This window comes from Littorina saxatilis, linkage group LG15 (genome assembly GCF_037325665.1).
Source record: "Littorina saxatilis isolate snail1 linkage group LG15, US_GU_Lsax_2.0, whole genome shotgun sequence".
Taxonomy (NCBI): domain Eukaryota; kingdom Metazoa; phylum Mollusca; class Gastropoda; order Littorinimorpha; family Littorinidae; genus Littorina; species Littorina saxatilis.
Window position 1 is genome coordinate 30,353,858 of NC_090259.1, and position 15,774 is coordinate 30,369,631.

Sequence of the window (15,774 nt, forward strand, 5' to 3'; positions counted from 1 at the left end):
CAAACCCACTTACTCCCACAGAAAGCAGTTAGGCTATTGCTTTTTGGTATATGTTTAAGTGGAGGGATGGATGGTCTTATCCTATGTACATGGGTGGGACTGAAAAGTGTCATGAATCCTGAAGAACCAGACGAACCAACCTCAACCGAAAAAAAAGAAAAAAGAAAAAAAAAGGAAAAAAAAAGACCATAATCGATTCCGGATTTCCGGCATATACCGGAAGAATCTCACCCATGTATGTAAACACCAGTCCAGGTTTGAGACGGAGAGCCAACTCGTTTACTTGGGAAGGACTGTGCCTTTAACCGCAGGTAGCGCAAAGTATGCAAACAAACACGTGAAATCAGAAAGTAATAATGATAATAATAATGGACACTCATTAATCGCCCCTTCTCACCAGAGGTCACGCGATGTACAATAGCAAAAGCGTGCACACACACACACACACACACACACACACACACACACACACACACACACACACACACACACACACACACACACACACACACACACACACACACACAAGTACACTCCGTTTTGAAAAAGAGTGAAATTCTTTCCGAGGCTGTTTTGTTTTGAAACTATGAGCTGATTCATTACTTTGCATAATCGTAGGTATAATGCTGTACAAGAAACAAGTAAGAAATGCACAAAATACACTTTATTTGGCAGACAAAGGAACTTCTTGTCAAAACATTTTTTTAAATTCTATTGTATTTGTACAACGTTTGAAACTCGTAACAGCTTCATTCTTTGCATAACCGTAGCTAGTGCTGCATATAAAAACGAATATAGAAACACAACAAATCTTCATTATTACATTGACAACTACATCTTCATAATTTTGCAGAAGCAAGACCAGTCCTTGGTTTCATTTTCACCATATAAGCTGTTTCACATAACCGGAGGTAGCGCTGAATAGGTCAAAAATAAGTAAAACGTCAGAAAGTAAACACCGCGTGCAGTTCGTATTACCATCATAAACCTGGAGTTCGCTGCCCTGTCGAACGACGGCAAAAGTTGTTAATTCTGAACTACCTTCGTTAGTAGACGTAGACACGATCGTACGACTGAGAACATTGCCGTACAAATACGTTAAACCCCCATTTATCTCGTCGGCTTACGATCTTCGGTCATGCGATTTTCCAATTTGCTTCTCTCTTCCACGTACGGTAAGGTTTTAGAACTCGAACATTCCCCGGACTTCGTTTTTCATTTGTATGTAAAGGATTAACTTTAAGCTTTCTGCTACTGACTTTTAGATTGTGTTTAATGAAACAGAATAAGCAGGGAATGACCCAAAACGGTCAATACCTTAAAACCGGTTGCATGCTGTTGCTGTTATGCTAACCTGTGAAACACGTGAAATCAGAAAGTAATAATGATAATAATAATGGACACTCATTAATCGCCCCTTCTCACCAGAGGTCACGCGATGTACAATAGCAACAGCGGGGCGGGGATATAGCTCAGTTGGTAGCGCGCTGGATTTGTATTCAGTTGGCTGCTGTCAGCGTGAGTTCGATCCCAGGTTCGGCGGAAATGTATTTCAGAGTCAAATTTGTGTGCAGACTCTCTTCGGTGTCCGAACTCCCCCCCGCGTGTACACTACATTGGGTGTGCACGTTAAAGATCCCACGATTGACAAAAGGGTCTTTCCTGGCAAAAATTGCTTAGGCACAGTTAATAATTGTCTACCTATACCCGTGTGACTTGGAATAATAGGCCGTGAAAGGTAAATATGCGCCGAAATGGCTGCAATTACTGGCCGTATAAAATTTCATCTCACACGACATCACTGCAGAGCGCCTAGAACTGTACCCACGGAATATGCGCGATATAAGCCTCATTGATTGATTGATTGATTGATTGATAACCTTTTTTTTTCTCTAGATTTTCTACCCAAAACCCATTGACATCTTTCTTTCAAATAGCTTGATGCGTTTTCAACCTTCCGTTTATGCTCAACAGTTTGTTTTTTCTTCTGTTGCCCAGCTGTAAGCCATGTACAATACACTGCCACGACCTCTTGCACAGCATTTGCATCTCAAATGCCTTGTTTCCATTTAGCTAGAGTTTCTACAGAGTCAAATGTTGAGTCTTAAAAGGTGGGTTTTTTTCTCAACAAAGACAGCATTTTTGTGTATATCCAACCAAACATCACATGCTTCAAGACCTCTAATTTACATGAACACGCCTCCTCATGTTCTCCACGGCTGATGTTCTTTTTTTGTTTTTGTTGGTAAGGATTGTACAAGGGACAAGAGCTTCCTGCACCTTAGACTCTAGTGTTCCACTTTTAAACACACTTTCTGTAACAGGATGTGTTAGGTGTATCGATCGTAGAATGCCCTGTTGTGAATGGTAGCATACATGATACACACTAGTGTTCATTTGAACACACACCAACACCAACAACAACAACAGCAACAACAACAACAACAACAACAACAACAACAACAACAACAACAACAACAACAACACTTTGCTGACAACGCAGCTACGCTATTGTCGCTATTTGCTCTAGTGAAATAATGCTCTCATGCCATGCTCAATTCTGGACACAACAACAACAACAACAACAAAAACAACAACAACAACACTTTGCTGACAACGCAGCTACGCTATTGACGCTATGCGCCAAAGCGAAATTATGCTCAGATTCCATGCACAAATCTGGACACACAACAACAACAACAACAACAACAACAACAACAACAACACTTTACCGACAACGCAGCTACACTATTGTCGCAAAGTGCTCAAGTAAAGTGATGCTCTCATTCCATGCACACATGTGGACACAACAACAACAACACCAACAACAACAACAACACTTTGCGGACAATGCAGCTACGTTATGTGCTCAAGTGAAATAATGTTCTTATTCCATGCACAAATCTGGACACAACAACAACAACAACAACAACAACACGTTGCCGACAACGCAGCTACGCTATTGACGCTATGTGCTCAAGTGAAATGATGCTCTCATTCCATGCTCAATTCTGGACATGTTGTTCATGATATTACATGCGGGGAGAAATGAAGATACAAGATACAAGATACAAGATATTTATTCACCAATTTTGCAAAAGGATTTCATCTTGGCACGGCACGGTAAAAATAAAATAAAAACCAACCAGACACATATGCAGACACACATCACCATGCATGCATACATACGTACATTACACTGTCATGCACACACAGACACAACTCACACACACACACACACACACACACACACACACACACACACACACACACACACACACACACACACACACACACACACACACACAATTATTTACATTCTCACACATAACCAGCCACATATCTACATCACAAATTCACATCGTCGCCTTGTAAAGGTAAAAACCATATCAGTTTAAAAGGGGTGCCAGTAATATCAATACAGAACCTTTAAAACAAACAAAGAATAATGTCTTCCTTGTTGCATCGAATAAACCGTAACTTTTCTTCTGAAGTGCCGTCTGTTTGTTTTGTAGGTTTCCGACTGAGCTGCAAGAACATCGAGTGCTTTCTTTCCTGTTTGCATTTCGAGACGTAAATGTCCGGACGTTACTGGAATAATAATTGCTTTTGAGTGCGAATAGGACAGTGTTGTAGATTTGCTGGAAAAAAGTAAACATTATCCGTGGTGTAACATATTGAATTTTTTTTAGAAAAGCGAGGAAGACAAAGAGACCAGAAAAAAATAGGGCGGGATGGGTTTAGAGAGGGAAGGGGAGGAGAGAGAGAGAGAGAGAGAGAGAGAGAGAGAGAGAGAGAGAGAGAGAGAGAGAGAGGGAGAGAGAGAGAGAGAGAGGGAGGGAGAGAGAGAGAGAGAGAGAGAGAGGGAGAGAGAGAGATAGAGAGAGAGGGAGAGAGGGAGAGAACGGGAGATGGAACGAGAGAGGGGAAGAGGGGGTAAGAGAGAGAGATTAAGAGAGAGAGAGAGATAGAGAGAGAGAGAGAGAGAGAGAGAGAGAGAGAGAGAGAGAGAGAGAGAGAGAGAGAGAGAGAGAGGAAGAGAACGGGAGATGGAGCGAGAGAGGGGAAGAGGGGGTAAGAGAGAGAGAGAGAGAGGGAGATTAAGAGAGAGAGAAAGAGAGAGAAAGAGAGAGAGACAGAGACAGAGATAGACAAAGAGAGAGAGAGAGAGAGAGAGAGAGAACTTTGAACTTGAACTTTGAACTTTATTACAGGAAAGATAGCATTAGGTCCCTAGGACCTTTCTTACAGCTAGTCCTGATCTAAGCAAAATGGAGGGAGGGAGAGAGAGAGAGATAAAGAGATAAAGAGAGAGAGAGAGAGAGAGAGAGAGAGAGAGAGAGAGAGAGAGAGAGAGAGAGAGAGAGAGAGAGAGAGAGAGTGAGAGACGGATAATACAGAATAAACAAACTGTTCTTGTTGTTTTTCAGAGAGAGGTCGATGCAGGTAGATATTGTTCAGCCTGGTTACACAAACGATGATGTTTGCGTCCTTAATTTGAAAACCATGCACTCCTAGAAATTCCACAAATACTTGTAACGAAGACTGCTCGGATCAGCTTCATGTTACTCATTGAGATGGAGAAGGAGGAGGTAGCAGGGGGCGGGGGCGGTGAGGAGGGGGGTCCACAGACTACCGGACTACTGACACTTTCACGGACAATAATTTTGCACACAAGGCAAAGAGTTCAACGAGGCGACAAAGCCATACAGACAGCCGGGACTGTATCAAAGCAACGCGCAGACAATCCCAGAGATTAGTGGGGTCTACCTCCTGACCTGATTCCGTCTCTCTGTCCGCCCTCCCATCCTCTACGTCCCCACGCCCCCCCCCCCCCCCCCCCCCCCCCCCCCCCGCAGTGCCAGACGACCCAAAACACCAGATGATCAAAAGACCCGAAGACAGTCGTTTTGAGATAAAGGAAACGAAGAAAGACAATTCCAGGGATCTTACAAAACAACACGGTGATTATATGGATCCAGACAGTCGTCTACGATTCTCGGAAAGGACATTGGTTGGGGGGGGGGGGGGGGATTGGGGTTGGGGGGACCCAAGGACGTTGAGTTTGACTTCTGAAAACTCGTTCAAGATCGAGCACACGCAATTGAAGAAATTCGTGAAAGAAGGTTTGGAACTTGGTGAAACACGAGTGTATTCGTTTTAAACACGGACACGTCTATGTGGATTATTTCGCAAGAGTTTCAAACACAGTGATGTCCTTAAGAAAAAGAAGAAGTTATGCTTACTTAGTTAAAGAAGCAACATCACGCAGACGGTGTCAAGACACTTAGTGTTGATTTAACAGAACAGCCTGAGTTCTGAAAATCGGTCGCCAGCAAGGAAATGCAATGAGGGAAATTCCGGAAAAGTGGTTTTGAAGTTGGAGAGTCACGAATGCATTTAAACAAAGACAAGTAAACGTAGATCGCTTAGCAAGGGTTAGAAATGTCACAATGCAGTAAGAGGAGGCTATGGTTCGGCATGAAAAAAAAGTAAAACCACACGTTTGCATTACAACACGGACTTAAAAAACAGGAGTTCTGGTTCAGTCAAAACACAATAAAAACTCAGAGATAACCCACAAGACCTAAGTTTCTATGAAAGGACACATGTTGGACAAATCACACGTTTACAACACAGTGCGGTCATAAAAACAGGAAGTTCTGGTTTATTTTTTTGGGGGGGTGGTAAATACACGCTGAGATTGTTAACAAGAACTTAGTTTCTAGGACAGGACGAATCTTAACTGTCTGCATATGAAATGACCGTCCTGGAGTATCTTCACCCTTAACTCAGCAGGCGCGTCCGTGATTCGAACCCACGACCATCCGCTTGGGAGGCTGGGTCTTATCCACTATGCCATTGCGCCCGTCTCTATTCAGTCTCTATTCAGTCTCGACATGAGGAATCCTGGTGCCAGTCGAGAGTATTCAATTTCAAGAACACGCATCGCGTTTTGGACCTTTGAGGCAAACAGCTACACGCTTAGCTGGAGTTCGCCTACTTTTGAACCAACTATTTCGCAAGATTCAATCAATCGCGCTCAGCTTCTTTTTACATTTAGTCAAGTTTTGACTAAATATTTTAACATAGAGGGGGAATCGAGACGAGGGTCGCGGTGTATGTGTGTGTGTGTGTGTCTGTCTGTGCGTGTGTGTGTGTGTAGAGCGATTCAGAGTAAACTACTCGACCGATCTTTATGAAATTTTACATGAGAGTTCCTGGGTATGATATTCCCAGACGTGTTTTTCTTTTTTTTCGATAAATGTCTTTTATGACGTCATATCCGGCTTTTTGAGGCGGCACTGTCACACCTTCATTTTTCAATCAAATTGATTGAAATTTTGGCCAAGCACTCTTCGACGAAGGCCGGACTTCGGTATTGCATTTCAGCATGGAGGCTTACAAATTAATTAATGACTTTGGTCATTAACAATCTAAAAATTGTGATTAAAATTATTTTTGTATAAAATGATTCAATATTACTTTTATTTTATTTGTTATCATGTTCTGATTCCAAAAACATATAAATATGTTATATTCGGATTAAAAACAAGCTCTGAAAATTAAAACTATAAAAATTATGATTAAAATTAAATTTCCAAAATCGTTTTACAAACAATTTCATCTTATTCCTTGTCGGTTCCTGATTCCAAAAACATATAGATATGATATGTTTGGATTAAAAACACGCTCAGAAAGTTAAAACGAAGAGAGGTACAGTAAAGCGTGCTATGCAGCACAGTGCAACCGCTACCGCGCCAAACAGGCTCGTCACTTTCACTGCCCTTTGCACTAGCGGCGGACTACGTTCAGTTTCATTCTGTGAGTTCCACAGCTTGACTAAATGTAGTAATTTCGCCTTACGCGACTTGTTCTTCTTTGTTCATGGGCTTAGACTCCCACGTTCACTCATGTTTTTAGCACGAGTGGATTTGTACGTGTATGACCGTTTTTACCCCGCTAATTGCCGTTTAAGTGGTGATGAGGTCGATTTGTTTCAAGTTTGTGCGTGTGTGTGGTGGTGGGGGAGGGGGAGTGTGTGTGTGAGAGAGAGAGAGCGAGCGAGAAAGAGAGAGAGAGAGAGAAAGAGAGAGAGAGAGAGAGAGAGAAAGAGAGAGAAAGAGAGAGAGATAGAGAGAGAGGGGGGGGGAGAGAGGGACACACAGACACAGACAGAGGAGGGAGCGAGACAAAAAAAGAAAGAAAGAGAGAGTGAGAGAGAGAGAGAGAACGACAGACATACATACAGAAAAACAGACAGACAGACAGAGACAGAGACAGAGACAGAAACAGAGACAGAGAGACACAGAGAGGTAAGCTTGGTATAAATCTACGTACGAAAGAACGAAGGAAGGGGTTTAGGTTTTATATTGCCCGTTTACCTCGTTTTCGTTTCCGTGTAAAGTAGCTAGGCCAATAACGCGGAAGTCGGGCACAATTATCTTCACTTGCAAGATTTTCAGAAAAAAAATCGTTACAAATGTATTCGAAACCTGAAATCCGGAAGCCAGGGAAAATCACCTTCATTACAGGCGGCATGCTAATGGATTCGGCACTCACTTAGCAAGATGAAAGATTAATCCGCAGTCGGAATAGGTCCAAAGAGACATCCCCCCCCCCCCCAATACAAAAAATTAAATAAAAAAAGCTGTATTAAATTCGAGTAAACTGGGTAATTTGAAAAAATAAGGGTGGTTATATAAGTAAAAGGAGCTTATACGTAACGGACATCATGATTTTTTTATGCTAGGAAACGGTTTGCAGATACAAAAAAAAACCAATATGATAAAAACTCAAAAAAGGCCAAGGTCGCATGATTCTAAGAGAAACAAGTGGCGTAAGGCGAAAATACAACGATTAGTCAAGCTCAGTCGAACGCATAGAATGAAACTGAACGCATTGCATTTTTTTCCGCAAGACCGTACACTCGTAGCATCGTCTGTCCACCGCTTGTGGCAAAGGCAGTGAAATTAACAATCCAGAAAAGCGCGGTAGCGGTTGCGCTGAGGAGGATAGCACGCTTTTCTATATCTCTATTCTGTTTAACTCTCTGAACGTGTTTTTAATCCAAACATATCATATCTATATGTTTTTGGAATCAGGGACCGACAAGGAATAAGATGAAATTGTTTTTAAATCGATTTCGGAAATTTAATTTTAATCATAATTTTTATATTTTTAATTTTCAGAGCTTGTTTTTATTCCAAATATAACATATTTGTATGTTTTTGGAATCAGAAAATGACGAAGAATAAGATGAACGTAATTTTGGATTGTTTTATAATAAAAAATAATTTAATTACAATTTTCAGATTTTTAATGACCCAAGTCATAGGCCTCGAAGCTGAAATGCCTTCGTCGAAGATTGCTTGGCCAAAATTTCAATCAATTTGATTGAAAAATGAGGGTGTGACAGTGCCGCCTCAACTTTTACAAAATGACAGATATGACGTCATCAAAGACATTTATCGAAAAAATGTCGTATTCTTCCGCCCTTTGCCTAAGCGAGACTGTACTCTCATCCTCAGAATTAATAAATGACATGTAGCTTATATTCTCCACAATACCAAATGGCCATACATTTCCTGCTTCTCAATTACAGCAGAAGTGGGTTTTTTCTGACAGATTGCATGTGCCTGTGCCACAGTGCCACTGATCTAAAAATAGAAGCCGCTGCGTCTCAACTAATTTTCGACTTGCATAGATTCTAGAACAAGGCAAGAACAATCGAAATCGAAAATGTGTAGGGTTCAGAACATTCTTACCATATATAAGACTTATTACCAGCCTGCCTCATGCGTGCAGATTCAATGCAACGTGACGAGCAATGTTTGTTTTTGAAATGAGACTGCCGTTATTCGATTGCTCTAGCATAGCAGACGACATAAACCCCGCTCAGCAAATAAACATGTTGGGCAAATGTGAACGAAAAACCGATGGGGATATAATACGTGTTGAGTTCAGAGCATTCTTACCGTTCATATTTAGTACCAGACTCCTCGATGAGTGAAGATACAACACGAGAAACATACCACATTTATTTTGAAAATGTGCTAACCGTCGAGCAGTCGATCACTGAGTCAATTCAAGGGACACCACTCTGCACAGTCAATCCGTCGAAGCTCGACTGGAGGTTTTGAATCGCAAAAGACTTGTCTAAGTGCACAGCCCTTTCTCCGAGTTCAAATGAGATCTCTATAAAAGATTATCACTTTTTAGCTTAACGCTACACTGGAAGTTACCAACAGAAATTAAAACAAGAGTTTGCGTGTGACGAAAGCACGACACACTTGAGACAGCCCACACAAAATTTCAGTCTTCCACGACCTGACCACACAGTTACGCCTACTCAAATGCGCGTAGCTTCTTCTTCTTCTTCGTACGACGGTTGTGTCAGGCTCGGAATCCGGAGGATGCCACGAACATGGACGTTCTTTCCAGGTCCTCCAGTGCTCCCCATGTTGGTCCTCAGATCTGTTGGGTCAGGCCATGTCTGGATCCGCAGTTGGTCGAGGAGGGGACATGATTGGAGAACATGTTCTGGAGTCTGATCTCCCTCTCCACAGTCACATGTGGCAGACTCTGCTACACCTATCCTCCTTAGGTGTGCTTTGAGGCAGCAGTGTCCAGTGCGGAGGCGGAAGATGATAGCCTGCTCAGCACGGCTTAGGAGATGGAGGGGGTCTTGGTGTGGCTTGTAGCCAGAGGTTTTGTTGGTGAATTTCTCTTTCCATCTGTGTTTTATGAGGGTCTTTGCTTCTCAAAATGACAGGCAGTGGTTTGGCTGTTCCATCTTGCTGAGACAGCCCACACAAAAGTAGATCTGACTCAAACCTGACCACACAGTTATAGTGGGGCTCCTATGTTGCAAAATCATTCAAATCATGCAACAAACACCAAATTAAGCAAATATGAAGAGTTTTATGTGCTTAACAAAACCTGATACAGAGCCATCGCGAAAAATAAAAAATGGGTAGTTTTTAAACAATTTTTCAAAATGGCCGCCAGTGTAAACGGTTGGGTATGTTAGGCATATTTCACTTCATGTGATTAACAGCAAATTTGGCGTAAATGGACATTTGCTTTTGCTTAACAAAACCTGATACAGAGCCACCGTGAAAAAATTAAGAAATCAGTAGTTTTTTTACAATTTTCAAAATGGCCGCCAATAAAAGGGTATTTAGGCATTTTTGATGCTACAAGACATTCTCTTGCAATAGAAACTAACACAAACACATTTTTAAACAAAACAATACATGTATTGTTGGTGCAGAGAATGATTGGACGGTGTGGGTGGCAGGGTTGAAGAATTTGTGGATTACCTAAACTGTGCAAAAATAAATATATTGCACCAATTTTCATACCAAAACGGAAACATTCATTCCTGTGCTGTTATATTCAATGTATGCTATTGAGGGCACTCAACTTGGCTAACTGGAACACTTTTAAGATAAAAGGTGGCCTTTACATGGATTATTTGACCGCCGCCCAAATAAGGGTACCCCCAAAATAAAACTGATAAAAATGTAATGTATCAACTCAAAAGTCGACTAAAATTCATAATCGCTGTATTTCGAAAACGTTGTTTGTTCTCATGTGTTTACACAACTAGCACATTCCGGCAAGTGTCTATACTCAAAAGAAACTTTGGCAGTACTTGAAACAACCATCTGTCATATATACATGCGAAGTCAAAAATATGTGGGATGTAAGTCAACAAACCTGTGGCAGTTTTTAAAATATTATTTCGTGAAGATTTGAAAGTGTACTCAAACGGTTGAACTACGCCTCGTGCGTAGACACACATTCCTGAAAGTTTCAACGCAACCCACTTGGTCATTGCTAAAATACATGGATTTTAGTTGACTTGGGTATCCCTCAAATTTGACACATAAACATCTCATCCGTGAGATCGACACATACATCAGTAGGTACAATGGCACAACACTAGAAATATGCAAGATGGCGAAATAAAACAACCTGTTCTGGATGGATAATCAAGTTGACTTTCTCTTCGTATACAACAGTGACCCAGTTGTGCCTCAGGAATTGTCGTCGGCTTTTTAAAAGGTACCCGAAGTTTTTGTCACATCTCTTTGTCACGTCAAGGGTATCCTTATTTTGACGGCGTAAATGATGATGTTAAAAAAAAATGTGCCAGATAGCGAAGATGCGAGCCTTTAATGGCATAGACAGTTTGAATAAAATGACACAGGAATAAAAGTTTGAGTTGGGGTATGAAAATGGGTGCAATAATATTTTTGCACAGTTTAGATGCTGACAGTTTTCACAGGCATGCAAGCACATTTGCAGAGAGCTGTGCTCTGCAGTCCTTCTTAGCAGCATTTGCAGCGTTTTGTTGTACAGCTCTTCTTGCAGGCACACCTCATGAGTTCTCGGCACACGCTGGATACCTCTTGAAAGCTCGTCCAGAATGACTCCCACTTTCCAGCCTTGAACTGCCAGCCCACAGAGTTTGGAAGTCTAATAGGTAGATGGCTCTTCTCAATCTCATGTCCTGCAGCAGCACCTCACTTGTAAGGGGATTATGGTCAATTTGGCAGCTCTTTTTACTGAAGAGGTACCGTCTAGCACTGTTTACACCCAGTACGTTGCTGGTTTTGTCCTACAAATGTACACCAAAAAGCTCTTGTGCTGCCCTGTCAGTGGTACTCAGCTTACAAAGAGGAGCAGACAACCTGAAGAAAGTTTGAGTGACGTCTTCAAATGCTTGCCATACTTCCCAAGCCTTCTGATTCCCCAATACCATTGAAGAACGACATAGTGTCACAGCCTGTAAGGCTATGCAAAATGGGCAGACAGGGTGACTTCTCTTGGCCAATGGCTTTGGCAATGTGGTGATACACTTCACGAGCAGAAAAAAACGCAACACAGCTGGAATGAGAAGCAGACTGTCTGGCCTCCTCTACATCCATGGTGCAGGAAATCAGCCTGTGGTACCCTTCACACAAAAGATGAAAAGTGACATTTTTATTTGAATGTATTTGAATAATGTTTACTATCTCAGAGAGTCGGTCAAAGCCGGGTTAGCAAGTCTTCACACAACAGACCAAAATGAAAGAAAATTATATTTCATGAATTCGTATAATTCTTACTGTTTCAGGTTAAAAAACAAACAAACACAGTTTCCAGTGACCCAACTGATTCTGGAATCTTTCTGACCGCTACATTTATTCCCTTCAAACAGTCGCTAACAGAATGTTGACCATAGTGAGGGTTCGTACGTTAAACCCATCAAATTCACAGAGGTCGCTTACAAATGATGTGCAAACATGTTCCAATTAATACAAATAAAAAAATCTTACTGTTAAGATGTATTAGGTAACAAACCTTGATACAGTAGTACTAGTGAAATCGGCTCTCTTCTGTGGCACCGGAATAAATGCAGAACGCTTGTTCCCAGGAACCGGCATGTGGTGTAACTCTTGTATATATCCTGTAAAAATAAAATTCACACCAATGCACGGTCAACTTAAAATAAGCAAAAGGATGAGAAACAAGCAACAAACCAAAATTGTAAAACTCAAAGAGCGGTACCTCTTCATTTTTCAAAACCACTTATCTCATTTGATTAGCATACACTGTATGCTTTTGTCTGTTACCTACCGTCTTTGAAAGTTTGATCACAACACTGTAAAGACATGGGGAGTGGAGTGTTTTTATCTCCAGCTGGTCATCCTACTATCTGGCCTACCCTCACTCAGTTTTTGACTCTACCCCTCCCCACCTTATGGAAGTCCTTAACGTAGGCAGGACTAATCATTTATCATACCATGAACAATCTCTTTCTCCTCGCCTTTTATTCAAAGTTCGTTTAATCTGTTTAAAATCACCAGCGTGGCGATCATGATTTCCTTACTTGTAATCAACAGATAGATCTAGATCTATCAGCATCACAATCCAGCTTGATGAGCTATTGCAAGATTACTCTGCATTTCAGCGCTTCACCCGATGAATAACAGACCCCAGGGGAGAATTAAACAGTAAAATGATGTGACATTGGTGAATGGATGCGTATTCTTGAAAACTTACCTTCCGAAACGTTGTTTTCGCTCAAATCAAAACACGCAATGTTGCGGAGGCCGCCATCTTGAATTTTCATGCTGCGGATATATAACATTCTAAAAACGATCAAATTAAATACCAGAACACAAAAATACCCATAAGAGTATTTATGTCATGCATGTGTTATCAGCAGACAACTTCTGGTGCATGGTAAACCATTGAATTTTACATTTGCTGAGTTGGGAATATTTACTGCTGAGCGCTTTTGGTACGAATTTCGTCTGCTGTAAATGCAGCCTTTTATTCCCTATCAAAGACAAAAAAAACGATTTCTGAAGTGGCTCTGTATCTGAAATCCCTTAAATAATTATAAGGAACAATACCACAAAGTATGATGTTTGTTGCAAGATGTGAATGATTTATGAGTGCGTCTGCAACATACGAGCCCCACTATTACGCCTATCCAAATGTGCGTTTTGAATCATCTTTTTTCTCTGGGCGCGGTACTGACATTATCGTTATTGAAACAATCCCAGTGCACTAAGGGATTTATAGAGCAAATCTCGAAAATAATTATTGAACTCAGCGCTCTGCGCTCCGTTCAATAATGAATTTTCTCGATTTGCTCTATAAATCCCTTAGTGCACTGGGATGTCTCGAAACTTAAATAATAATAATAACAATAACAATAACATCACTTTGTTGTCCATTAAAATATTACAAAAAATGGAAAATGTTCTTCTGCACACCCTGCCTGCCTGGAAACGATTATAACAACAATTGTACAAAAGGACAACACACATAAAACATAAAACATAGGTTCATGTATGTAATAACAAGCACGCCTATCATATTGACAAAGTAGCACACTGTTCCCTGCCCGCATTTTGACTTGGTCAAGGGAATGCAGTCTATAATAACCTGTCGCGTCTCCTTTGCTACATTGCCCTCTCAGTAGAGGATCAATCCAATTACGCCATTGTCTCGACGCTTCAGGACTCCTTGCTCGGAGAGTTCAGCCAAGGGCAGAGCACTCGCTCAGGGCGATGTCAAAGACGATCTTAACGAGAATAACACGTACGGTGACTGGCTGAGTGTAGAGATGCGATACTGTTTCATGTTGAAGTAGATACACTCGTAGCATCTCGAGTTTGGATTTCTAAGACGAAGAAAATGTTACTGTTTGCACACTGGATTTAAAATGAAAGGCTCTAGTATATTAAACCATTTGATTCAAAAGAGAGCGATATGTTCCAGGCACGCAGCCCTTCCCACGTACACGATTCGGATCACCATCTCAAAGCTGGGCGGTTTCTTTTTACATTTAGTCAAGTTGTAAACCAAAGATGGCGTCGGAGACAGTCAAAGCGCGCTTGCGTACAATGGCAAAAAAGATAGAAGTAAACCCGTCTAAAGCTGTCAAGGCCACTAAATCTGCTGAGAAGAGAAAGTGGACTCCTTGCTTCATCACCACGCAGCACCAGCGCTGGGTCGCGCTGGGTCGCGCTGAAAGAAAGATTGTTTTCGTCAGAGGCCCATCGCTTCAAATTGAGAACCAAGTACAAAGGACAAAGTTTTGCTGGACACGTGAGTACATAGGCCTATTAGAAAATTAGATTTACTTGTAGCTTGTCAGTTGAAGCCTGTGGCCTTATGCTTGCGAATAATTATGTGCTGTGAGAGATCGTATATTACCGCCTGCGCAATGTCCGGAAAACATCCACTTTCACTTTGAGACTGTTCTGTTTACATTCGACACTATCAACACCACTTTGCAATACTGAAATATTTGTTTCTGTGTTCGAAAGCTACATGTACAGCCAATCGTTATTATATCCCCTTAGGTACAGTTTTATAACATTATTGGCACATGTAAACAATATGAATTAATTAATGAACGCTACGAATATGGCAGCCTTTAAGAGATAATCATGCCAGCAAACCATCCCCATAGCCACCTCACTTTTCGAAGACTGTAGCAAAGCCAGCACAACAACCGCAGCGCTAAAACAACACCATGCAACACCTATACCCAGCAAGACCCACACCCCGAAAAACCCACATGACCCTGATGGGATTCGAACCCACGACCTCCCGGCCAACAGCCCGATGCGCTCACCACGCTACGGGGGCCGGTATCCAAATGAGAATTACCCCCGTCCCCTTCACACACAATTTAATAAAAAGTATCCCTGGGCTATGGACCCAGACCTTTGAGACACAATTAGGGTGAAGGACCATTAACATCCCCTTTCGTTTGAGAATTAGGGACAATTAGTGTGTAAGAATAGGCGTCTGGTCGCCGGCAGGGCCAGTGCGATGAGTCGGACCTGCACGCACGCTAAAAAAACCGCACACGGAACACATATGGGTGCGTCTCAGAATCTCGTCCTCTGTTTGTGACATTATCACCAAAAGTAAAATCTTCCCAGAAAACTTTGATAATACTATTTACACACTTCTCAGGGTGTACCTTATAATAATAATAATAATAATAATAATAATAATAATAATAATAATTGTCAGTAAGTACTGGTGTCACATGACTGATGTGAACCAGCTGATTGGCTAATGGCGATGCGCGAAATCTGTTAGCGCACTCCTGGAGTGCGCTAACTTTTCCACAGAGCGTATTCTTACACCCTTTGCCAAAGCGAGACTGTACTCTCATCCTCAGAATTAATTAATGACATGTAGCTTATATTCTCCACAATACCAATGATTATGACCATAAATGTCCTGCTT

The 15,774-nt window shown here is 41.5% G+C and overlaps 1 protein-coding gene and 1 long non-coding RNA gene across 2 annotated transcripts in view; one reads left to right on the plus strand and one right to left on the minus strand.

Annotated features, from left to right (window-relative positions):
- Positions 1 to 9,618, plus strand: part of LOC138947982 (GTPase-activating Rap/Ran-GAP domain-like protein 3) — a 39,639-nt gene extending 30,021 nt beyond the window's left edge. The window contains exon 13 of the mRNA XM_070319508.1: positions 9,476 to 9,618. Coding sequence (XP_070175609.1) covers positions 9,476 to 9,618 — 143 coding nt within the window. The remainder of the gene's footprint in view (positions 1 to 9,475) is intronic.
- Positions 9,619 to 11,359: 1,741 nt separating this feature from the next.
- Positions 11,360 to 13,127, minus strand: LOC138949054 (uncharacterized). The gene is made up of 3 exons (XR_011450152.1): positions 13,057 to 13,127; positions 12,355 to 12,460; positions 11,360 to 11,965 (listed from the first exon to the last, which is right to left on the minus strand). It is a non-coding gene; the product is annotated as an uncharacterized lncRNA (long non-coding RNA).
- Between the last annotated feature and the right edge of the window lie 2,647 nt (positions 13,128 to 15,774).